This window comes from Protomyctophum parallelum, assembly GCF_964188405.1.
Source record: "Protomyctophum parallelum genome assembly, chromosome: 3".
NCBI classification, from domain to species: domain Eukaryota; kingdom Metazoa; phylum Chordata; class Actinopteri; order Myctophiformes; family Myctophidae; genus Protomyctophum; species Protomyctophum parallelum.
Genome location: NC_139698.1, coordinates 1 through 26,603, shown reverse-complemented (window position 1 = coordinate 26,603; position 26,603 = coordinate 1). Strand labels below are relative to the sequence as shown.

Below are 26,603 nucleotides of genomic sequence, written 5' to 3'. Positions count from 1 at the left end.
TCATAGATGTTAACCGCCATGTCTTTCTTCCAGATGAACTGCAGGTGTCCGCTGTCCAGGAATCTGCATTCCTCTGAAGACGACTCAAAGTAAGAGACCCTGTTAGGCCTGTTAAAAAGAACCCTAACTTAAACGTTTATTACTGTAAGTGATATGTTTAGCTGCTGTTTAAATGTTCTCTATAAATAAAAGTTTGATGTACTAGGATGTATATATGTTGTGACAGGATAGAATATATATCTGGCTCTTGGTCACTCTAATCAATCTTTCTTTGTTAGGATGAAGATCGCGGTGGATGTCGCTGGAACGCTGTTGCTGGACAGGGGGCGCACACACATACACACACACACACACACATACACACATACACACACACACACGCGGAAAGGCTAATTTGGTGTGTTTTTTTTTCTTTGTTAGAATGGAGATATCGATAGACGAGCTGATGTTCCCTGGACAGAGATCCGTTCCAAAGCCCCCCCCCCCCCCTGGGGGCTTCCTCAGAGGACTCTGATGAGCTGTGAGTAGGAACAGTTCTTGCTGGTTTCTGAGGATGGATAACTGCTTTTGTTCTGTTATGGCACGAAGAATGCCATCATTTACAGTAATCCAAATGTTTTAAATATTTTATGATAAATCTAAATGACTGAAAGCACAATAGTTTGACAGTCAATATCTCATCTGCTTTTAGAAGCACTTGAATACAAATTACAAAAGATGTTGAGGACTGTACATGTGTTGATGCCTCCTAGTGGCACTGTGGTTGAATGTCTGTCAGCTTTCCAAGCTAATCAAAGTCTTAATGACACTTTTGTAACCACTTCAACCCCAGCATCCCTATTCTGGGGGAGCGTTCAGCAAAAATAGCAGATCTACAAGCTCGCACTGCGTTGCAACGTGTTGTGAGCTTGTAAATGTTCTCTATAAATAAAAGTTTGATGTACTAGGATGTATATATGTTGTGACAGGATAGAATATATATCTGGCTCTTGGTCACTCTAATCAATCTTTCTTTGTTAGGATGAAGATCGCGGTGGATGTCGCTGGAACGCCGTTGCTGGACAGGGGGCGCACACACACACACACACACACACACACACATACACACATACACACACACACATACACACACACACACGCGGAAAGGCTAATTTGGTGTGTTTTTTTTTCTTTGTTAGAATGGAGATATCGATAGACGAGCTGATGTTCCCTGGACAGAGATCCGTTCCAAAGCCCCCCCCCCCCCCCCCCCTGGGGGCTTCCTCAGAGGACTCTGATGAGCTGTGAGTAGGAACAGTTCTTGCTTGTTTCTGAGGATGGATAACTGCTTTTGTTCTGTTATGGCACGAAGAATGCCATCATTTACAGTAATCCAAATGTTTTAAATATGTTATGATAAATCTAAATGACTGAAAGCACAATAGTTTGAGAGTCAATATCTCATCTGCTTTTAGAAGCACTTGAATACAAATTACAAAAGATGTTGAGGGCTGTACATGTGTTGATGCCTCCTAGTGGCACTGTGGTTGAATGTCTGTCAGCTTTCCAAGCTAATCAAAGTCTTAATGACATTTTGTAACCCACTTCAACCCCAGCATCCCTATTCTGGGGGAGCGTTCAGCAAAAATAGCAGATCTACAAGCTCGCACTGCGTTGCAACGTGTTGTGAGCTTGTAGAGCTAATGGTTTCTTTCTCTCTCAGGATGGAGATCATAGTAGACACAGCTGGAGCCTCTAGAGATGGAGATCTGCAGGTCTGTCCATGGATGGATGGGAGGACGGAGATCTGGGTAGACGCTGGAGGACTTCGGACCTCATGAAACTCATCGGTGAGGAACTCGACGGTACGAACCGCTTTAGGGTTAGGGCTTTTTTAGGCTTCGTAAAAAGCCAATAATCGTCCGTTGCCGATAATTGGTCGATCCCTATTCTTAAACGTTACTGTAAGTGCATGTGTATGTTGTGACAGGACACACACACACACAGCAAAGCTAATTTGGGGTGTGTCTCTTTCGTTCTTTGTTAGAATGGAGATCTCAGCCGATGCCCGAGATCCGAACCTTCCCCCGGGTGTTTCCGCTGAGGACTTCTGGGTCGCTGGGAGGCTCGGACGGAGCTGGAAGGTTCGGTAGACTCCACTGGAACCCGTTTAGGCCTGTCAGAATCTAAGGATTTATAATGGCCGATTTAATTGTCGTCATACTAACATTCTAAATAAAACTTTGGCTTTTGTAGGCTTTGTAAACAAAAAGCTGCACATGGCATAATTCAATAACTTTATACACTAAAAAAGAGAAGTAAATTACAAAGTGACACATTTAGAGCTTGTAGATCGGTTGCTTCCATTATTTCTTTAAAATGTTTGAAAATATATGAACATTTTCAACATGGAGACGATTATGACTATTATCTCTAAAAAAGTATCTCAAATACTTGGCGATTAGGTAATTGTGACAGGCCTAAATCCTTCTAGTTGTGTTTTTTTATATCATGTTCTGTAATCAGTTAGGGTTGACTATAGACTTTTTTTAGGAACAAGATCATCATGCCGGTGAAGAGCACGTTTCTAGCCAATGGAGCAACTATTTCTGATCACCTTTGGAGTTACATCACAGCAAGGTAACTATACAACACACACACACACACACACACACACACACACACACACACACTATGCTCATGACATCAGCTTGTGACTGCAACTTGTTCTTGTTCCTGTTCGCAGATGACTCGGCACTGCTAGTCTCGGACAGGAACAAACTGCAGGTTGAAAAGGCCCTCAGCTCTGAATTCGGTAGAATCTGTACCTGGCTCGCTGATAACAAACTATCCTTACACCTGGGAAAAACTGAATCCATTCTCTTTGGATCTAATAGTAATCTCAGCAAGGCAAATGGCTTCTTGGTTAGAGTTGGTGACAATGTTATCACACGTAAAGATGAAATTACCTACCTAGGTTCCATCCTGGAGGCTAATCTTTCCGGTGATAAAATGGCCACCATCGTAATCAAAAAAGTCAACCGAAGAACAAGATTCCTTTACAGGATCTCCTCACTGTTCAACAAAAACACCTTTAAGGCCTTAACAGGAGCCCTCATACAAAGTTTCTTTGACTATGCATGCACCTCCTGGTACCTCAAAGGCCTCAAAGGCCCTTAAAACTAGGCTCCAGACTTCCCAAAACAAACTGGTCAAGCTCCTACTTGGCCTCACCCCCCCCGAACCTACCTCACTCCTGCCCACTTTGACAGGCTGGAATGGCTTAGGGTCGACGACTGAGTACAGCATCTTGCAATGGGTCTGGTCCACAAGATTCGATACACCACCAAGATACCCATGTACCTGTCTAGATACTTCCTTAATGTTAACGAAGTCCACACCCACAACACCAGAGGGAGTGCAACGAACCATGTACAACCCAGATTCGGCACTAACAAGGGACTAAATTATTTTCACTCCTATGCCCCCAAAATGTGGAACGCCCTACCAACAGTCATTAAGACATGTGAATCCCTTGACTCCCTTTTTCCCCCTCACTGTATACGTTTATTTTCCCTCCCTTCCCCATAGTGTCTTATTTGTACGTCTCTAAATGTTTTGATTAATTGAACATGGTGGACCCTCTTGTAAACAAGTGTAATGCTTAATTGGATCGTCCACTTAAAGTTAACAGTCTTTGTATTGAGTTTGTGCTTGACATGTACTGTAATTCTGCAAACTGTTAATAAATATTTCAATCAATATTGTTTTATGACCAAAGTAGTAATGAGCATTTCTTTCTTTTCTTCAGGACGTTGCTGGTCTCCTGTGTGGCTCCATCTGGAGGTCACCAGGGTTCTGAGTCACTCAGATCCTGACTGGTAGTGGTGATATGTAGATGTGATCAATCAGGGCTCTTTGAAAATAATAAACTATACAATAATAAACCAATATAAATAACTAGATAATAATATAAATAAATGGATAAAACGAACGATAAAAAAATAGATAAATAATAGATAAATTAAAATAAAAGTAAATTAAAATAGTAAAAAATAAATAACTTCAATAAATTAAAATAAATTAAAATAAATTAAAATAAATTAAAATAAAATAAATAAAATTAGTAATGGATAAAATAAATATAATTATTAATATAGACAATAATACATAAAATAAATTAAATTATCAATATAGTAATGCATAAAACTAGTAATAACAGTAATACATAAAATAAATGCATAAAAATAAAATTAGTAATAACAGTAATGCATAAAACAAATACAATTTGTAATGCATGAAGTAAAATTAGTAATAACATAGTAATCCATCAAATAAATACAATTAGTAATATAGTTATACATAAAATCAGTAATAACATAGTAATATATAAAATACAATTAATACAATAGTAATACTTAAAATAAATACAATTACTTTGTATTGTAAATATAGAATGACTTAAAAAAAATATATATATCAATCACATCTACATATCACAACCAGGCTATATTGCCAGCAGGCAGGTGGACTGTAGACTCACTACAGCTGTCACAATGTGTTAAACTGTGTTTTGACCCAACTGGCCTCCAAGGAGAGGCATGGAGCCGGACATCTGATGATACATGAGAGAAGACGCCATAGTAAAAAAAAAGAAATGTAATAAAAGTAATATGTTTCATGTTTATTGTAATTTATTCATGATGCCATATATCTGTAAATCATTATTTTCTTGTTAATAAATTATTGCATTTATACCCGGGTGTCCAAATGGTTCATAATAAGGATGAGGAATACAGTGGTACTATTTACATGTTTAAGGAATATTTAGTTAACGTATAGGTTTCACCAGGTCTAAATGGGCTAAAAGGAGTCCTCAGGTCTTCAAAGGTTTTCACCCCAAGGTCTCTACAGAATGACCTGGCTTATTAATATTAATGCTGACAATCTCCCAGAACAGAGCCATGCCTCCAAACATGAATGTTTGAATATTGTAATTCAATTACTGTATGCAATTTTAAATTGTATTTTTTTTTTTACCACAAAGACCAGACTGAATTTTAAATTGGCTTGTTCTGTGGTACTTTTCCTCCAGGAAATCACTCTGTACTCCTTTAAAACTTTAGAAATCCAGTTTCTATATTTGTATTGTCATTAAATGTTCTGATGCAAATGGACCTCAATGTAAACAAATCTTTAATAATGCTTTTCTGGGTTTTATCAGAGCGTGTGTTGAACTCTTTCTACAAACTGACTGTCACTTTTAGGCCAACACTTCCCTCTAGTGGTTACTCAGAGTAATGACAGCCTTACGCGTTTCAGATGTCCACAATAAATACAGTAATACTACACAGTACATACTGCTGCAAATATGTTTGTTTTCTTTAACTAGGCAGAACAAATAATGTAATAAAATATCATTTAACAATCTAATGAATAGATCTAGTATATAACTAATTCATTAATACAATAAATAATAGACAATGTGTTTATTTTCTTAAATAAATATCATTTAAAATGTATTAATGGATTGAACTAGTTTGAACTTAAAGGGCAAGACCACTTTTTTAGAGGTTTGGGCAGTTTTCTTACATTATGGGCAAACTATTACATTCCATGAGTTATTTCGCTCCGTTGTGTTAGCAATTTAAGAAATAAAAAATAGGGTCCATTGACTTCCATTGTAGCGGGGAAACGGCTCTCAAAGTCACTCTTTTAGCACATAAACGAACGCAACAAAAGCTGATTCTGACAGTTTATGACACCAGGAAAACTCATGCGGTTTTATTTTTAATACAAAATGTCAACTTTGTCTTGTTTTGACTAATTTGTGTAGAAAGAAGATCCGGTAGGTATGCCTAAGCCGACCGAATCACTGGTGTTGCAAAACGATCTGATTGAACCAAAACTGTACCACTTCTGTGATATATTATTATTGGGTCTTTCTGACGTTCCAAGAACGGACAATGCAGCCAGGCCTTTAGAGGGCAGCAACGGACCATCTTGGGGCTGGTTACAGGTCAGTTTACTGGGTTACCCGGATGTCCTTCTTTTGTTATGATGATCCGACATCAGCCAACAACTGCTAGTGCAACTGCAAGTGATTCTTTCAGAGACTATATAACAACTTCCTTATTGGAAACGGGGATGTAAACAAATGGATTTGATCTCGTCCGCTGGACCGCTTGTCACTAAAAACACACAATGGACGTGTTTGAGGGAGACACTTTAGATTTTAAAAGAAGTGTGTAATATGTCTGACTTCTGTTTACAAACGAAACCTCGCAACCCTCGAACGCCGCAGTATTGCTTTAGTAAGTTTAGTCTATCTCCGACTAAAATAGTAACTTTATAAATCTATCTTAAAAGACGAAAATAAACGAACGAGTTTTCCTGATGTCATAAACTGTCAGAATCAGCTTTTGTTGCGTTGTTTTGTTACATTGAAGTCGGTGAACCTATATCATTCTGTGACTCTGTACTAAGCTCAGAACATCGGCTGTTTTCACACCTGCTAGTGATTACATCAACAAACAACACAGGGAGCTACAGCTGACGTACGTGACGCCATTCTCATGTAGCTGCCTGTAACCAAATGCACCCTGTAACTCTGAAAGTATTCAGAGTAACACATGGAACCAAATGGACCCTTACGGGTCTGTAACTCGTGACAAGGAGCAGTGCATGGGGATTTAAACAACAAACCTTTTGTGAGTGAGTACCGATACAGTTGTTTATAAACTGGTACAGTGTGGCTTTACAATGAGTTTAACTGTCTGGTTTTATGCAACGTGCTGAAGGGCTTTGATAGACTGGGAACTGTATTGGAACTGAACTGAAAGGTGTGGAGTAAGTAGCTCTGGTCCATAGCTCTAATGCATTGCATTTCATTAGAGCTATGGATCAGAGCCAGAGCTACAGTATGGAGTAACGTGCCTCTGCTGCCTCAAACCTTTGAATATAATATACAACCTAAAACTTCAACTTATGGTGTCTGTGATTTATTGCATGTGTTACACAACAAGTGGCGTTAAAGGGTATATAGTGTAGTGTGGTGCGGAGTCCGGACCACATTCTCTGCACAGCCTTATGTGATGGTTTACCTATTATACTATGGTTTAACCTATAGTATAATATAATATGTCGTTTATTTGGTCTTGTTTCTAAAGTGTAGTTGTTTATTTGGTCTTGTTTCTAAAGTGTAGTTGTTTATTTGGTCTTGTTTCTAAAGTGTAGTGTTTATTTGGTCTTGTTTCTAAAGTGTAGTTGTTTATTTGGTCTGGTTTGTAAAGTGTAGTGTTTATTTGGTCTTGTTTCTAAAGTGTAGTTGTTTATTTGGTCTTGTTTCTAAAGTGTAGTTGTTTATTTGGTCTTGTTTCTAAAGTGTAGTGTTTATTTGGTCTTGTTTCTAAAGTGTAGTTGTTCTAATGTAAACTAACTGGTTAATCGATCGATAAGGCTATCAGTGATCAATTAATGAATGAATTGATAATTGTTATCCCTACTCCCAGGCCCTGGCCAGCCTTTCGTGGCCCCCGGGGGAGTTCTACCAGGCCGAGCCCAGACACCTGCTGCCTCATGTGGGATGGAACTCTGAGCGCGTCAGACCCTGCTCAGCCTGCAGATCTCAGCCTGGCACCCAGAGCCCAGATCTGTAAATATTCATTATTTTCTTGTTAATAAATTATTGCATTTATACCCGGGTGTCCAAATGGTTCATAATAAGGATGAGGAATACAGTGGTACTATTTACATGTTTAAGGAATATTTAGTTAACGTATAGGTTTCACCAGGTCTAAATGGGCTAAAAGGAGTCCTCAGGTCTTCAAAGGTTTTCACCCCAAGGTCTCTACAGAATGACCTGGCTTATTAATATTAATGCTGACAATCTCCCAGAACAGAGCCATGCCTCCAAACATGAATGTTTGAATATTGTAATTCAATTACTGTATGAAATTTTAAATTGTATTATTTTTTTTACCACAAAGACCAGACTGATTTTAAGTAATAAGACTTGTTTTTAAATTGGCTTGTTCTGTGGTGCTAAAGTGTAGTGTTTATTTGGTCTTGTTTCTAAAGTGTAGTTGTTTATTTGGTCTTGTTTGTAAAGTGTAGTGTTTATTTGGTCTTGTTTCTAAAGTGTAGTTGTTTATTTGGTCTTGTTTCTAAAGTGTAGTTGTTTATTTGGTCTTGTTTCTAAAGTGTAGTGTTTATTTGGTCTTGTTTCTAAAGTGTAGTTGTTCTAATGTAAACTAACTGGTTAATTGATCGATAAGGCTATCAGTGATCAATTAATGAATGAATTGATAATTGTTATCCCTACTCCCAGGCCCTGGCCAGCCTTTCGTGGCCCCCGGGGGAGTTCTACCAGGCCGAGCCCAGACACCTGCTGCCTCATGTGGGATGGAACTCTGAGCGCGTCAGACCCTGCTCAGCCTGCAGATCTCAGCCTGGCACCCAGAGCCTGCCTGCTACGGTCAGTGCAGTTTATTCATTCATACTAGTACTCACTGACACGAGCACCTTTTGTTTTGGTTGAGCAACAACTTATTTGACCCCCCTTTCTCCAATTTAATTTCATTGTAAATGGTGCATTTATATAGCGCCTTTATCCAAAGTGCTTTACATAGATTGTGCATTACATTCACCCATTCACACACAAATTCATACACCTTTACATAGATTGTGCATTACATTCACCCATTCACACACACATTCATACACCTTTACATAGATTGTGCCTTACATTCACCCATTCACACACACATTCATACACCTTTACATAGATTGTGCATTACATTCACCCATTCACACACACATTCATACACCTTTACATAGATTGTGCATTACATTCACCCATTTTCACTAACTCTGGCCTGGGGGATCCCGGGATGGACCTGTGAACCTCACTGTTCCCATCTGACAGCTCTACCGGCCACTATAGTCTACCCCTGAGCCACTGCCGCTCCACTAGCAGGGCTTAAAGTTCTCCGTCCTGGGGACTGATTTCCATCCTGAGGACTTCATGGTCATTTATGAGATCAGTGCGAATCTGCAAAAAACATTTAATAAGAGGGGTGGGGGGTTATGTAGCCATGGCCACGGTGTGAACGACATGAAGTCATCAAAACGCAGCATATACTTGCTACTAGTCAGATCTCTCCAAAGTCCAAACTACCAAGCTTCCATTCGCACTCAAATAATATTTACATGGATCAGCTTCTCAGAATGCACCACGCGCTGCTGAATGTAACCCCACACGGCCACACCCAAGTGTTGGTGTGCCGGTGTTGTGACTCATGTGCACTGCTGCGCAGACAGTAAATAGCAGATCTGCAAGCTTGCAGTGTCACGAATGTTACGCGCTGTGAGCTTGTATATCTGCTATTTGCTGCACGCAACACTGTGCACCATTTTAAGTCTGTTGTGCTCGATTCGATGTGCCCCCCCCCCCTGCTATTCTGACTTAAAAGTAGCACAGATTTTATCTGCGTCGAACAAACTGAGACGAGGCATAATTGGCACAGCACACTGAGCGCAGCGGCTCGCTCCAGCCATATGAACACAATACAAAATACCTTGTGTACCTTCAGAACACAATAGAAGACACAGGTCATCATAGGTATAATTAACATCAATGCAGCACAAGGTCCAAAAGTTTGCAATTTATGATGCAATTGAACGATGCAATTTATCAACATCCAAGTGTGTAACAGCAATGTTGGGCTAATAGCTACCAATATGTACAACACAGGGATTTACCCAAGGAATAAAGGTTATATATATATTAATGCTGGGCCGTTATCGGCGTTAACGTGCTGCGTTAACGCGAGAATATTATCGCGCGTCAAAAAAATTATCGCCATTAATCTATTCTCAAAGTTGGGTCTAAGAGCTGGGTCTGCATTGACTGCATAAAGCAAGCAAACTAGGAATTTCACTTTGATAGTTTTATCTGGCGGACGCCGGAATTACTCTGTGGGAGGGAGAAGTCCTAACCTAACAGGGACAAGGTGAAATAAATTACTCTGAGAGCGGGGCGGTAACAAATCCTAACCTAACCGGACACGGGTGAAATTAATGAACAGTGCGGCGTGCCACATCAAACGTCAGCATGCAGGACTCTGTGAACCCAGGTTTGCTTCAGGGGAAATTTCTTTACAAGAAGCTTCCCAATGGAAACCTCGACAAGAACAAGGTGGTTTGCACCCTGTGCAAAGCAGAAATGGCTTACTGTAGGAGTTCTTCAAGTCTGAAGTATCACCTAACGCACAAGCATCCCTTTGCGTTGGTTGATGATAGCGAAGCTGCCGGCGGGCCAAGCACTAATATGGCTCCGGGGAAAAGTGTTCGTCAAACTACAATGTTTGAGTGCAACCGTGGCAAGCCCGTCAGCCCAACTCTATCAGCCAAGCTAACTAACCTCCTAGCTCAGTGGATTGCCATCAACTGCCGGCCTATCAGTGTGGTTGAAGATGATGGGCTCGAGCTTCTTCTCCAGGCGGCCACAGGCGACCCATCTTACAAACTACCTGCGAGACGAACTATCACAAGGAGAATCCATGACCAGTACACCGCAGAGAAAGCTGCGAAAGATGAAAAGTTGGCCGGGGCGGCGTGTGTAGCACTGACTGGGGACCATTGGACATCTGTCAAAAACGACAACTACCTTGGCGTTACTGTACACCTCATCGATGTCAGCTGGGAACTTCACTCGTTCGCCTTAGGTACGTTATGTAATTTAAATTAATTTACCACGGTGAAGTTGGTCTCGGGCTGGATACCCAGCCATCCTGGCTGAATATCCAACCTGAAACCAACCCCACCGCGGCATGTAATATTGCTAATTCAGCCTAACATTTACACAGCTTTAGCTAACGTTATCAGGGATCGATTGATTTATTTTACCACCAGCCAACATTATACGTTTGCTAGCTAGCCCCAACAACGCCAGCCTGCTAATTGTAAGTCTCTTATTAATAGCAAACTTATTCTGATCTACTTTGTCTCTCCTATAACGTCAGGTGTGATTAAAACGGAGGAGCGCCACTTTGCAGAAGCTTGTGCCAGACAGTTTCTCGACGTCGCTAATCAGTGGGGCATAGCTGAAAAAATCACCACCATTGGAACCGACAGCGCTCCCAACATGATAGCAGCAGGGAGAATATTACCATTTGAGCACTTGCCCTGCGTTGCTCATCTTGTACAGAGGGCCGTTGTAATGTCACTTCGGGATGGTGGTTTTGATGGTGTACTGGCCAAGTGTCGAAAAGTGGTCGGACATTTCAAACACAGTCCGGCTAACTCAGACGAGCTGAATGCCCAGCAAGCATCCCTTGAACAAGACCAGGAGTCACTCGTGCAAGACGTTCCAACACGCTGGAATTCAACCCTAGCGATGATCACACGTTTGAGGCGCAACAGAGACGCAGTGCACGCAACGCTGGCTCAGCAGACCCACAAGCTGGCCCTCCCAACACATGCTGAATATGAGAAGTTGGCAAAGCTGGAGAAACTGCTGGAGCCATGCAAGTAAGTGTGTGTTGTGCTGTGCTCTATGTGTGTGTGTGTGTGTGTGTGTGTGTGTGTGTGTGTGTGTGTGTGTGTGTGTACACTGCTGTGTGTGTGTGTGTGTGTGCACACTGCTCTGTGTGTGTGTGTGTGTGTGGCTGTGTGTGTGCACAGTGCACACTGCTCTGTGTGTGTGTGGCTGTGTGTGTGTGCACAGTGCACAGTGCTCTGTGTGTGTGTGTGTGTGTGTGTGTGTGTGTGTGTGTGTGTGTGTGTGTGTGTGTGTGTGTGTGTGTGTGGCTGTGCTGTGTTTGGGGCTGTGCTGTCTGTGTATGGCTGTGCTGTTTGTTTGGGGCTGTGCTGTCTGTGTGTGGCCGTGCTGTGTTTGGGGCTGTGATGTCTGTGTGTGGCCGTGCTGTGTTTGGGGCTGTGCTGTCTGTGTGTGGCCGTGCTGTGTTTGGGGCTGTGATGTCTGTGTGTGGCCGTGCTGTGTTTGGGGCTGTGCTGTCTGTGTATGGCTGTGCTGTTTGTTTGGGGCTGTGCTGTCTGTGTGTGGCCGTGCTGTGTTTGGGGCTGTGCTGTCTGTGTGTGGCCGTGCTGTGTTTGGGGCTGTGCTGTCTGTGTATGGCTGTGCTGTTTGTTTGGGGCTGTGCTGTCTGTGTGTGGCCGTGCTGTGTTTGGGGCTGTGCTGTCTGTGTATGGCTGTGCTGTTTGTTTGGGGCTGTGCTGTCTGTGTGTGGCCGTGCTGTGTTTGGGGCTGTGATGTCTGTGTGTGTGTGTACTGTCTGTGTGCTATGCTCTGTGTGTGTGTGTGTGCGCGTGTGTCCTGCTGTGACATTGTGGCGTCGTTTTTGGTGTCAATTCACCCCTCTTAATGTGTGTGTGTGTGTGTGTGTGTGTGTGTGTGTGTGTGTGTGTGTGTGTGTGTGTGTGTGTGTGTGTGTGTGTGTGTGTGTGTGTGTGTGTAGGTACGTCACTGAGCTCCTTGGTGGGGAAAAGTATGTCTCCTGCTCTGTCGTTTTACCTGCCCTGTGTCATCTCCTGCGAGCAATGAAGATCTCTGATGATGATCCTGCCTACATTGTGCGCTTCAAGACTGCCTTCATCAAAGACCTCAACCAGCGGAGGGAGAAAACAAACCTGGAATGGCTGAAGGTATGTGACACGTACTGACCAGAAGATAACTGTATTGGCTGACCATTATAGACTGTTAAGCCAGAAGATTGATAAATGGATAGATGAATGAGTCATGAAGAAATATGGAGGATTTAGAAAGTTACATTTTCTTCCATCAATCTTTATTTTATTTTTCATCAAAAGGTGGCCACTGCTCTGGACCCACGCTTCAAAGATCTCAAATGCCTGCCCAGAGCAGAGAGGGAGCCAGTGTGGGGAAAGCTGAGTGACTTGGTGAGGGCAGAAGAACCTGCTCTGCAGCCGCCCAGGGAGGAGAACCCTGAGCCACCTCAAAAGAAGACAGCCCTACTGCTGATGGGATCAGAGTCAGAGTCAGAAGACGAGATACCAGTAGTAGACAATGTTGTAGAGAGGTACAAGGTAGAGCCCAGTGCCAGTTTAGATCAGTGTCCACTGAAGTGGTGGTCAGAGCACACTGCTGTTTATGGTAAGATGGCCCACATTGCCCAGAAGTACTTGGGGACTCCTGCCACAACTGTCCCATGCGAGAGACTGTTCTCTTTAGCAGGCCACATTGTACAGAAAAAAAGATCTAGTTTGTCACCAGACAATGTGAACAAGCTGGTGTGTCTGAGTGACTGGTGGAAGAAGGAGAGGTAGAGGTTGGACTCAAATCATGTACAGTAGGAGAGGGAATAGGAAGCCCCAGTACTGATGAGGTACAGTAGGAGAGGGAATAGGAAACCCCAGTACCGATGGAGGTACAGTAGGAGAGGGAATAGGAAACCCCAGTACTGATGAGGTACAGTAGGAGAGGGAATAGGAAGCCCCAGGGTTGGGATTGGGACGCCCCACACTGGAGGTGAGTGACTGGTGGAAGAGGTAGAGGTAGAGGTTGGACTCAAGTCATGTCACAAAGCTACTGACTGTAAACAGTTCTTCATCACCTCTAGGTTTACAGTTTAATTAATGTCATATCCCAGAAAAGGGGGTTGTTCTTGCACCCACTGTTCCAAATTGCCTGTATGGTAACGTGTTTATGGTTATTCGTGTTTAACTGAATAAACAATGTATAACACACGTACATCGTATTGAACATTATTATATTTTCATTACCAATTATGATAGGGCTCCTGGTCTAATGGGCCACGTGGCCCGTTCAAGGATTTACTTCTGGTCATTATTTAGGTAGCGCACACATATTTTCAATGCCTTCGGCAGAGTTCAAATGAGCCATTTTAATCTAGATTAATCTAGATTAACTCCAGAATTGCAGTGAGATTAATCTAGATTAAAAAAATTAATCTATGCCCACCACTAATATATATTATCATCATGTATCTATCGATACAGTCGACAGACAGACGTCAGACAGATAGTGGCTGTGAGCAGTGAGCACATGCAGCTGTCTTGTGAAGTTGTGCTCTCATTGACTGTAATTCAGGATTTCTCGGGACGTGGTCGCAACCCAGTTCATATTGTATGATGTCCAGTCGGCCAAATATCAAACCTGCTAGTTATTCAGAATCGGTCGGAAAGGGTTCGGCGAGCACTTTTATCGGCACTGGATCTTCTCACAGCTCCTTTCACACACGGCGAGCAAAACCTCTGCGATCAAAGCCCGATCTTGTGTCAGGTCGGGAGTTTTGTCGGCGAGCGCCAAAAATTATCCCGACAGCAAAATCGGAGCAAACATCGTGCAGTGTGTACGAGCCATAAGGGCTTCAGTTAGTGTGTTATCTGGTACGGACATTGAGTAGCAGTATTGTCATTTGTTTGATTCCAACTCATGAACTGTTTTGCAACGTGATTCTCTCTGCAGGACTACATGGTGCACGTGACAGATGGAAGGTGCCTTGGCCATAGAAGTGTGAGGTCATCTCTGTGCCCCTGGGAGCTGGACGGCAGTGGACGCACTGCAGGCCAAGACGCACACGCTCCAAGACAGGTGTGTGTTTATCAGGCAGCCTTATCAATAATATCTCTCAATTTTACAAGTGGGAAAAGTACTAAAATAACGAGTAAAAGTATCAATACCGGCCGCTATGTAGAAATACAAGTTAAAGTCCAGAATTCAAAATTTAAAAAAAAGTATGCACAATGTCCCAATTCACAAATCTTCAAAGGTTTTGAAAATAGCAGATCTACAAGCTCTCTCTACTATTTTCAACTGGCTAAAATGTATAGGGCTGACGTGGTTATTGTATGTTTTGTAATATTAATCTACAAAGTAAACATTCCTAATAATTGTAGTGGAGTAAAAAGTACAATATTTGCCTCTGTGATATAGTGGAGTAGAAGTAAAGGTATCGAAAATTGGAAATACTCCAGTAAAGTAAAGAATACCTCAAAATTGTACTTAACCCATTTTGGCCTGACGTCGAAATTTAAAAAATGTCTCCTAAATTCTGACAGTTTTCTGAAAACCCATGTTTTTATGTCAGTCGTTCTCAAAATGGGGTGACCCGCCCTGGCCGCTGTGCAATAATTGTTGATCAAAATCTTGACCCGTCTGCCCACAAGGCAACGGGCCGGCCGCGCACCACTACTACCTAGCATTGTGTTCGTACACCAGCAGATGTTGATGTATATATATGTATATATTGTGTGTTTTACAGATGGTCTACTCAGCGTAAGGGATCTGGGTAAAAGCTCTTTGTACAACAGCAGAGAAGTGGTCAGCGTTCTCTCCTCTCTGCCTTCTCACCATTACAACACAGGCTGGGTGTTGAGTTACATCGCTACAGCACACTATGAGCTGGATGAATACTTACAGGTATGCACGCACGCACAGACAGACCGTTGAGTCACATCGCTACAGCACACTATGAGCTGGCCGAATATGTACAGGTGTATACACACACACGCACACACACGCGCACACACAATACCAGTAAGACACCTGAGGGCGAGAAGCGACCTCGAGGTTCCGTGCACGCATCCACCTGGGTGACAGCATATCTTAATTTTCGGGCCTGTTGAGAACTAGTTTTCGCCGGCTGCCGGGCGCGGCTGCACTAATAACTTTTGGGCAGGCCCGTCTAGAGTTTAAATGGACAGGTATCAGTCAACAGGCCCGTCTAGAGTTTAAATGGACAGGTATCAGTCAACAGGCCCGTCTAGAGTTTAAATGGACAGGTATCAGTCAACAGGCCCGTCTAGAGTTTAACCCATTCTGACCTGAGATCAGATTCACACGACGTTTCCGCCGGACAAACACTGGGTCTGATGAACCCATTCTGACCTGAGATCAGATTCTAAAAATGTCAGTCGTTCTTCGATTTTTCAAAAATAGCAGACCTACAAGCTCGTAGCGCGCCACTCGGTGGCGCGATATGAGCTTGTAGATCTGCTATTTTTAAATAGCTAAAGCACGACATGATGCCGACACCAAAATGGGTGCCCGGTCAGAATGGGTTAAATGGACAGATATCAGTCAACAGGCCCGTCTAGAGTTTAAATGCACAGGTATCAGTCAACAGGCCCGTCTAGAGTTTAAATGGACAGGTATCAGTCAACAGGCCCGTCTAGAGTTTAAATGGACAGGTATCAGTCAACAGGCCCGTCTAGAGTTTAAATGGACAGGTATCAGTCAACAGGCCCGTCTAGAGTTTAAATGGACAGGTATCAGTCAACAGGCCCGTCTAGAGTTTAAATGGACAGGTATCAGTCAACAGGCCCGTCTAGAGTTTAAATGGACAGGTATCAGTCAACAGGCCCGTCTAGAGTTTAAATGGACACTGTAACGGTTTGTTATAGATCATGGATCTGGGGTGCCAGCCAGGCAGTTGTATCCTGACAAAATGTTAGTTAATAGGGTAACCGTTGCATAAGGCTGTGCAGCATACCGTGGTCCGCACCACACTGCACACCCTGTAGAGTCACTTGTAAACACAATAAACACAGACACGGTAGAGTTGCAGTTAATAAGTTGTATAATGAAATGTTCACAGCACATAGGTTCACAGTTCACAGTTCAGTTCAGTATTCCGTCCTTGCCCAAACGCAAAACCCGACAGTATGTTTCCTGTACCCGCACGGTATCCGTTAGGTTGTAACCCCGAACCCCTCAGCTGTTCTGTTGTGTCTCTTCGTTTGTTACTCACTGACGTACAAATGTGGTGTTAAATCCCCACGGTTCCAAGGTGTCCGATCCAAACGACCGCCGGGACATCCTCCTCTGTGTGATCCTCTCCACAATGTATGTCCAAAACGACAACGCTTTGAGCGCACAACGATTCATAAACGTAAAGGGTTACTGGCTAAAACAACCGTAACAACGAGTTGCAAACAAAACACCTCCAGCCTCCGCGGCTGCCACAGAACTTCCTCCTGCCGCTAGCCAGGTGCGTGACGTCGGGGCATAAAAAGACGTATCAGTCTGGAGTGTAACTGACGGCACAAATGGGCGTGCGTGCGTGTGCATGCGTGCGTGCGTGCGTGCGTGGCGACACTAATCGCCACAACGCGTATCAGTCAACAGGCCCGTCTAGAGTTTAAATGGACAGGTATCAGTCAACAGGCCCGTCTAGAGTTTAAATGGACAGGTATCAGTCAACAGGCCCGTCTAGAGTTTAAATGAACAGGTATCAGCCAAAAAGGAGACATCGAAGAGGAAGGATGGATGGGGAAGGATCAACATGTGGAATGTCAGAACAGGTCAGCTCCATATATGGAGATCTAAGAGTATGAGTTTTGAGGTCAGATGTAGAGTTGTTGGCCAATATTGATGACATCAGCGATCTCCATACATGGGCTTAATATTGATGACATCTGGGATCTCCATCCCTGATGATGAAACGTGATGTCACATGCTCTCTCACCCTGGGTGTGACTAACACACACTGACGGGAAATGCACAATTCCATACTTAACTGCGACCGACACACACACACACACACGCGTCCTATCATTCATTGGAAGGACAATATCAGTCACCAGAAGCAGAGACGTGTGTTTTCAAAATGCAGTTTGAAGTTGAATGGCCTTTGGCTTTAATATATCAAATGAATATGAAATACTTAATCAAGCAACTTCACTGCAATTATATATTGTATTTTCTTTCGGGCAGAGAGGCTGTTCAGTGAGGTGCGTCGAATCGAGCCGTGCAGAGTCGAAGGAATGGAGATTTATTCCACGACATCTGGCATCTGCAGAGAGACATCTGTCCACGCTGTCCAAAGACCTGACCGACATCGACAAGAACTGTCCTGAGGTGAGGAACTACAGACATAGCAGGGCGTTTTAGAGAAGGGAGAAGAGTCTGGGACGTGTGGAGCATTGTCCAGGGTATTTTAGATAAGTGAGAAGAGTCTGGGACGTGTGGAGCGTTGTCCAGGGTGTTTTAGATAAGTGAGAAGAGTCTGGGACGTGTGGAGCGTTGTCCAGGTGTTTTAGATAAGTGAGAAGAGTCTGGGAAGTGTGGAGCGTTGTCCAGGGTGTTTTAGAGAATGGAGAAGAGTCTGGGACGTCTGGAGCGTTGTCCAGTGTGTTTTAGAGAAGTGAGAAGAGTCTAGGATGTGTGGAGCGTTGTCCAGGGTGTTTTAGATAAGTGAGAAGAGTCTGGGACGTGTGGAGCGTTGTCCAGGGTGTTTTAGAGAATGGAGAAGAGTCTGGGACGTGTGGAGCGTTGTCCAGTGTGTTTTAGAGAAGTGAGAAGAGTCTAGGATGTGTGGAGCGTTGTCCAGGGTGTTTTAGAGAAGGGAGAAGAGTCTGGGACGTGTGGAGCATTGTCCAGGGTGTTTTAGAGAAGGGAGAAGAGTCTGGGACGTGTGGAGCGTTGTCCAGTGTGTTTTAGAGAAGGGATAAGAGTCTGGGACGTGTGGTGCGTTGTCCAGGGTGTTTTAGAGAAGGGATAAGAGTCTGGGACGTGTGGAGCGTTGTCCAGGGTGTTTTAGAGAAGGGATAAGAGTCTAGGATGTGTGGAGCGTTGTCCAGGGTGTTTCAGAGAAGAGTCTGGGACGTGTGGTGCGTTGTCCAGGGTGTTTTAGAGAAGGGAGAAGAGTCTAGGATGTGTGGAGCGTTGACCAGGGTGTTTTAGAGAAGTGAGAAGAGTAGAGAGAACGTAGATCAAGGCAAGAAATAAATAAGAAGCTCGTTCCACACACAGGTTTCTCTTAGTGGGTCTCTCTAATCTTATTACAATACAAATAAGGGTTTTCCAGATGTATACAAGCTTGTTTCACAAACGTGCTGAATTTGAAGTTTTTCCAGAAAACTTAGTTCAGTTTTTAGAAGGCGTTTTTAGAATTGGCCTCAGTCCAAAATGTGTTAAGTTAAATTCATATTTTTTTGTTTCATTTCATGGCCTTCCTGCCCTCAAAGAATGACGTGATGAGATCTGCTATTTTCGGTAATTCGAAAGAGTATTTGAAGTGATCAAACTAGCAATAGAAGTTTAGAAGCATCTTCCACAAACACGAATGGTCTCAGTTAACAGTTCTACTGCGTTAACCGCTATTTAAGCCGTTCGGCCTAAAATATCATCTTTGCATTTTCAGTCTTGAGATTTTATTTAGCTTTCATACACTGTCTTAGAATAATTACTAAGAATCACCCTAAAACTAAGTTAATGTTGTGTGAACTCAGCCATCCACTGTCTTATAGGCAATTCACACTATGGTCCCGGGTGCGCACTCGGGACCACTTGGCAGATGTTGTGGTAGTGTGAATGATGCGTACTGTTCCCGGGAGCGGATTGCCCAACCGTCCCCGGGACCGCATGGGGGGGCGGGTCTCTGGACCGTTGAGGCAATGCAATTCAGTGTGTCTGGATTTATTTGAGACAATGTCGCACAGTTGAGGGTCAGTGTCCGTGCGCGCCAGCCATCAAGCACACCGTCATCAGGAGGATTAAATTGTGTTATGCAAGTGTACCCGGGTGCGCTGTTGAATCTCGGGTAATGTGAATCATGGCCATCGGGGTTCCAATGAAACGGATTCAGTCCGTCTCAGTGTGAATTGCCTATTGGACCAGTGGTTTTCAACCCTTTTCACATCAAGGTCCATTATTTATTTAATTATTCAGAATTTGAGCTACGGACCACCATTTGAGGACATTTAGCCTCTCAGACCCGAAACTAAACAATATTTTGTTATCGTTGGATAAGATGTTATCCACAATTCCAACTCACAGGTCCTGCACTGCACCTGGTGAGAGCAGGAGTGGACCTGGCGAGACGTAGGAGGGGCCCGGACAGGAGACATCCCACAGATTCTAGTCCTTCCACAGGCCAGACCTCCCAGTCCTGGCAGAGTGAGTAGTTCGGGAGCAGCGGAATGTGTGACCCTGTCTTTCCCTAATGGGACTGATCGAGGGTAGCTACTGGGACGTAAGTTGGGACTTGATCACCCCGGCTGGGTCACCTGAGTGATGTTGGGAGACCAGAAACCCTGATGACCTTGGGACACATCAATGAGCATACGTCCCAGGTGTATCCATGCCATGTTTTTTAGTTCATGCAGTATTGATGTTGGTACCATTAGGAGAGATAACAGGCAAATGTTGATCAAAATACTTATTCTACATTCTCTAATTGTTTAGACTTTCTGTACAATTGTGTAAATTAACTGATGCAGATGTTTGACAATTTAACTCTTGAGAGCATCAAGTGAAACCAAATGGATCCGTACGGGTCCATTTGGTTTCATTTTATGGTCTTAAGAGTTAAATATCTAGTCCATTTTGTTAGCAACTATCCATCATTTAGCATGGAGACCACCTGGAACCCACCCAAGGACCACTGGTGGTCCCCGGACCACTGGTTGAAAACCACTGTCTTAGAGTAATTACTGTTTCTGTCTCACTCTAGTTATAATCTCACTAATAACTGTTAGGGTCTCTATCATGCAAAGACTCAACTTATGTAACTAAGAAAGCATTTTATGTAGACAATAGACATAGCACTATATTTATATGCATAGTTTCATTATATAGATATTTCACTGTTAGGTTCTTAGCTTGCTTATGGTGCTTATGGTTCATGTATGTGATGTATTACCATGTGTTGTTGTTGTTGTTGCTTACTGTGAATCGTTCTGGATTAAGAGCGTCTGATGAATGACTAAATTGTCTCTCTGGCTCCCTCCCCAGGTGGACCCCAGCTTTGCCTACGCCTACACTCTGCTCTGACACAAGTTTGTTTTGACGGAGGAGTTGGACAAAGCCTTATCCTGCTGCAGGAACGCTATTAGTCAACAGTAGACACTACAATGCCTGGTAATTATTATAATTATTATTGGAGTCCACATTAGACACTGTCCCCTAGGGTAGGTAGTGGTACCCTCACATGTTCTCCCGTGTCCCCTAGGGTAGGTACCCTCACATGTTCTCCCCGTGTTCTCCCTGTGTCCCCTAGGGTAGGTACCCTCACATGTTCTCCCTGTGTCCCCTAGGGTAGGTACCCTCACATGTTCTCCCTGTGTCCCCTAGGGTAGGTACCCTCACATGTTCTCCCCGTGTCCCCTAGGGTAGGTACCCTCACATGTTCTCCCTGTGTCCCCTAGGGTAGGTACCCTCACATGTTCTCCCCGTGTCCCCTAGGGTAGGTACTCTCACATGTTCTCCCCGTGTCCCCTAGGGTAGGTACCCTCACATGTTCTCCCTGTGTCCCCTAGGGTAGGTACCCTCACATGTTCTCCCTGTGTCCCCTATAGGGTAGGTACCCTCACATGTTCTCCCCGTGTCCCTAGGGTAGGTACCCTCACATGTTCTCCCCGTGTCTCCTAGGGTAGGTACTCTCACATGTTCTCCCTGTGTCCCCTAGGGTAGGTACCCTCACATGTTCTCCCCGTGTCCCCTAGGGTAGGTACCCTCACATGTTCTCCCTGTGTCCCCTAGGGTAGGTACCCTCACATGTTCTCCCCGTGTCCCCTAGGGTAGGTACCCTCACATGTACTCCCTGTGTCCCCTAGGGTAGGTACCCTCACATGTTCTCCCCGTGTCCCCTAGGGTAGGTACCCTCACATGTACTCCCTGTGTCCCCTAGGGTAGGTACCCTCACATGTACTCCCTGTGTCCCCTAGGGTAGGTACCCTCACATGTTCTCCCCGTGTCCCCTAGGGTAGGTACCCTCACACGTTCTCCCCGTGTCCCCTAGGGTAGGTAGTAGGTACCCTCACATGTTCTCCCCGTGTCCCCTAGGGTAGGTACCCTCACATGTTCTCCCTGTGTCCCCTAGGGTAGGTACCCTCACATGTTCTCCCTGTGTCCCCTAGGGTAGGTACCCTCACATGTTCTCCCCGTGTCCCCTAGGGTAGGTACCCTCACATGTACTCCCTGTGTCCCCTAGGGTAGGTACCCTCACATGTTCTCCCCGTGTCCCCTAGGGTAGGTACCCTCACATGTACTCCCTGTGTCCCCTAGGGTAGGTACCCTCACATGTACTCCCTGTGTCCCCTAGGGTAGGTACCCTCACATGTTCTCCCCGTGTCCCCTAGGGTAGGTACCCTCACACGTTCTCCCCGTGTCCCCTAGGGTAGGTAGTAGGTACCCTCACATGTTCTCCCCGTGTCCCCTAGGGTAGGTACCCTCACATGTTCTCCCTGTGTCCCCTAGGGTAGGTACCCTCACATGTACTCCCCGTAGAAATTGGGTTACAAAAATAAAAAATAAAGGAATCATAGTTACACAATGCCTGGTAAATATGTCCACAAATGCCATAGCCTACTGAATACACTAGTTGTGTGTGTGTGTGTGTGTGTGTGTGTGTGTGTGTGTGTGTGTGTGTGTGTGTGTGTGTGTGTCTCTCTCTCTCTCTCTCTCTCTCTCTCTCTCTCTCTCTCTCTCTCTCTCTCTCTCTCTCTCTCTCTCTCTCTCTCTCTCTCTCTCTCTCTCTCTCTCTCTCTGTGCGTCCGTGCGTGTATGGGTGTGCGTGAGCTATAGGTATGGATTAGGGATGATCTAAGCAGGAGAAGTTCAACTTCGCAGAAATTCACTTCAAGAAAGCTCTGAGTATCAACCCTCAGTCGTCAGTGCTTCTGTCATATTGGCGTGGTATGTATGATAATTATAATGACTAGTCCTTATACCTGTTTGAATATATCAACACGCACACATGCACGCACATGCACACATACGCACATGCACACATACGCACACGTGCGAGTCCGTGACCTGTCGTTGCAAGACACACAAGCAATGTGTGTGTCTGGGGGGTTTTTTTAGGTCGGAGGAGTTGAAACAAATTGTTCCCAAAGAGTCTCTAGTTTACTTCCTCATCGGCAAGGTAACATGACCTTTGAACTCTAACCCATTCAGGACGGGAACTAGTGCTGCACCATTCTTGCCTCTTTTGTTGTTGTTTTAATAATCTGTATATGTTATATGTTATGCGTTATGTTATGTTTCTCCAGATAAGGTAAATGCTGAATATTGGCTGATCACTGATCAGTGGCCGATTATCGGAGCATCTCTAATTTGAAGTGATCAAACTAGCAATAGAATACAAGTTTAGAAGCAGCTTTAACTGAATGGTCTCAGTTAAATGTAATAAAAGCAACCTTAATGATCTCTTCAGCTGGTCGGACTAAAACATCATTACATCTTTAGATTTAGTTATGCTTTATTCCATACACCTGGCCCTGATGACCTTTGAACTCTGACCTTTACAGGTGTATAAGAAGCTTTGCCACACCCACCTGTCCCTGACGACCTTTGACATGGTAACGAATTCTAAATCAATAAAATGTCTGAAACCCTGACTTCACTTCCTGCTGTCTTCTTCTGTGGTGTTAAATAAATGGTAAATGGTGCATTTCTATAGTGCCTTTCTCCAAGGCGCTTAAATATCCTGACCGTTGTTCTAATTCTCTATGTTGTGATTAGGGATGTCGCTAACAGATCATTTTCCATTCGGTTACCCCATAGCTTAATTAACGGTTGCTGATTTTATTTATTTTCTTTTAACCCAAAATGTATGTAATCTATCTAGTGTTCTCTTGGACATAGAAAACTCTCTTGCAGTGAGTGTTTAGAATGATGACATCTCTCCATAACTAAATAACACCATCAGTAACATACATTTATTATTTTTAGGTTTAAGTTAACCGTGAAGCCCATAAGTATATTCAGATTTGTTTTAACGTCTATCCGGTTAGCCATTGACATCCCTAAGTGTGTATCGTCTATTTTCAGCATAGAGTGAAGAAAGAGCAGACCACGTACCAAACAATGCATTGCACTGTGAGCTTGTAGATCTGTTGTTTTGGCTGAATGTTTATCAGAGCTTGTAGCTCGGTTATTTTGGCCGAATGTTCACACTGAGGAGATGTTCTACACACTTCAGCCAGCCAGAGAAGAAGGCCTCGTCTGTGATCAACAGGTACAGCATTTATGATTGATTGATTGAAATGTTTATTTCACAGTATGTAGAATGGGTACATTTCAAACAAAAGTATACAGGTCAATACAAAATCTACTGCTACGACGATAAAACCAGAAAAAACACTTGTTTACAACAGTGTTGATTTCGTTGACTAAAACTAAGGGCCGATTCATACTCCTATTTTACCGCTGTTTCGGCGCTGTAGTGCCGAAATGATTTCGACTCATCAGAAATTTTCAGTAGCACCGAAGAGCCGACTTTAGGACGGTCCCCGCCCCCCCCCCCCCGAACCTCAAATGACGTCACATTGTAGGCTCTACAGAGCCAAATGACGTCACATTGTAGGCTCTACAGAGCCCAATGACGTCACATTGTAGGCTCTACATCTACAGAGCCAAATGACGTCACATTGTAGGCTCTACAGAGCCAAATGACGTCACATTGTAGGCTCTACAGAGCCCAATGACGTCACATTTTAGGCTCTACATCTACAGAGCCAAATGACGTCACATTGTAGGCTCTACAGAGCCCAATGACGTCACATTGTAGGCTCTACATCTACAGAGCCAAATGACGTCACATTGTATGCTCTAAAGAGCCAAATGACGTCACATTGTAGGCTCTACAGAGCCAAATGACGTCACATTGTAGGCTCTAGAGCCGAACCGACTTTTATTCGGCTCTAAAATAGGAGTATGAATCGGCCCTAAGACGAAAAATGTTCATCGACTACCTTTTTTCACTGACGAAAACTAAATGAAAACTAAGCTATGATTACTAAAACTGATGACTAAATATACTAACAATTTTGTCAACGGATAAAAACTAAACTTTAAAATGCTATAGGAAGAGATCCAGTATAAGTCATTTTACACTTGATTGCATGCTGAAAATAGCTGAGATCTACAAACTCGTGTGTCGCAGCGCAACACGTGAGCTTGTAGATCAGCTATTTTCAGCAAGTGTAAAATCAGTCATTACGACGGCATCACGGCTCACCAAAGTACATTTTAGTCTACTAAATCAACTGGATTTAGTCGACTAAAATCTTATGATATTTAGTCAACTAAAACTAGACTAACACTAAAACATTCCAGGTGACTAAAATGTGCCTGAAACTAAATTAAACTATTGAGAGAGTAAGAGACTTTGACTAAAACTAAAATCAAAATTTGCTGTTAAAAACAACACTGGTTAACATCAGTGGTCCATTGCAGCTGTCCGTAGGTGCTCTTTTTGAGAGCGGGTTTGAAGGAGTCTAGGGATTCACACCTAACTTTATATGCCATAGGAGTGAAATGCATCACAGTTTTACAAGTAAAAAAAATGGGTGAAGTTTGTTTTTGTGCATAGTTCCAACATTGTCTGTCCACCTATCATTAATTAATTAATTTAAATTAAAACATTTATGAATATTCATATATTTTTAATGCTTATGAATATGATCACTGGATAAAGCCTGATAAATGGATTAATGCCTGATAAATGCCTACATTGTAATATAAAGTAATATAAACTTCTAGTTGTAGTTATATATAATTTAATATTATACTAGTTTAATTCACAAACATTCATTTAAAGTTTGTAAATGCTGTCATTAAAATGCTTACTATAAAAAAATACTAAAATAGCTCAAATACTAACATTCATGGTCATAAGATCATAAAACATAATGCATAGTGATTCCATGATTCATAATAAATTGATTTCACGTGAGGTTGAAAATGTAAAAACTAAAAACATGATGTGATAACATTCTGAGGCAGAACAAACGTTCCCTGTCTGTCAGTAACACACAGCTGGACCATTGATTGATTGATTGATTGAACACAGCTGGTGCAAACATTTCGTCTCACTCAGGAGTCTGTACACTACTATAATATATTACTACATAGCCTACATAGTTACTGTACTATACTATAACTCTACACTTGCAGCTTATATTGTTAGTGTTTAGTTATTTATAATAATAATAATAGTTATTATATATCGCGGTGCTAACTGCTAAAGACGTGTGGAGCCATGATGGAAGGACAGACGCTCACAACAAGAAGTAAATGTAAAGAACGTATTTTCCACAACGAGAGGCCAAACAGGTAATAATAATAATAACAACAATAGCGGTCAATGTAACGAGGTATTTTATTGTAGAGTTCTCTGTGTTGTGTTTACTTTGAGGGACGAGTTCAGCTTCTACATGTTTTCTATTTACATATGTGTGTTTGGTCAGTCTAATATTGGACCGTTCAGCTGCGCATTATACATGTTTTCTATTTACATATGTGTGTTTGGTCAGTCTAATATTGGACCGTTCAGCTGCGCATTATTTCTACATGTTTTTCTACTGTATGCATGTCAGTAATATTGGGCGCGTTCTGAAATGAGCAACAATACATTACAAACTAATAGGCGAGTTAATGCTTTAGCTCCGAGAGGAGGGTCCGTGTCAGGATATCCCTGAGCAGGTAGAAATGGAGTCGAGCCATACTTAAAACATCAGGTTTTCACCCCAAGGTCTCTACAGAATGACCTGGCTTATTAATATTTATGCTGACAATCTCCCAGAACAGAGCCATGCCACCAAACATGAATGTTGAATATTGTAATTAAATTACTGTATGCAAATTTAAATAAATTGTATTAAATGTTTTA

General features: G+C 43.1%; 1 protein-coding gene and 2 long non-coding RNA genes across 4 annotated transcripts; all 3 read left to right on the top strand.

The window, feature by feature from the left end:
* The first annotated feature begins 2,307 nt into the window (after window positions 1-2,307).
* LOC310855389 lies at window positions 2,308-3,897 on the top strand. The gene is made up of 2 exons (XR_014568994.1): window positions 2,308-2,619; window positions 3,791-3,897. It is a non-coding gene; the product is annotated as an uncharacterized lncRNA (long non-coding RNA).
* Window positions 3,898-12,488: 8,591 nt separating this feature from the next.
* Window positions 12,489-13,559, top strand: LOC310855531 (E3 SUMO-protein ligase ZBED1-like). 2 transcript variants are annotated; one of them, XM_083760567.1, is made up of 3 exons: window positions 12,489-12,645; window positions 12,811-13,289; window positions 13,522-13,559. In XM_083760567.1, exons 1-2 carry the CDS (start codon window positions 12,541-12,543, stop codon window positions 13,285-13,287), a joined length of 582 nt encoding a protein of 193 aa, XP_083616693.1. In that variant the 5' UTR covers window positions 12,489-12,540; the 3' UTR covers window positions 13,288-13,289; window positions 13,522-13,559. The 2 variants fall into 2 exon arrangements, with proteins under 2 accessions (XP_083616693.1, XP_083616692.1); XM_083760566.1 differs by lacking the exon at window positions 13,522-13,559 and having other exon boundaries at window positions 12,811-13,351.
* Window positions 13,560-15,272: 1,713 nt separating this feature from the next.
* On the top strand, window positions 15,273-22,617 carry LOC310855392. Its single transcript, XR_014568995.1, has 5 exons — window positions 15,273-15,403; window positions 17,699-17,842; window positions 19,737-19,882; window positions 20,720-20,845; window positions 22,511-22,617. It is a non-coding gene; the product is annotated as an uncharacterized lncRNA (long non-coding RNA).
* The last annotated feature ends 3,986 nt before the right edge of the window (window positions 22,618-26,603 follow it).

Bases quoted from the DNA above. Each gene is read 5' to 3' on its own strand.
- LOC310855531 (XM_083760567.1), top strand. From the start codon at position 12,541: ATGAAGATCTCTGATGATGATCCTGCCTACATTGTGCGCTTCAAGACT. The intron at 12,646-12,810 runs GTATGTGACACG...TTTCATCAAAAG, and splicing joins CAAACCTGGAATGGCTGAAG to GTGGCCACTGCTCTGGACCC.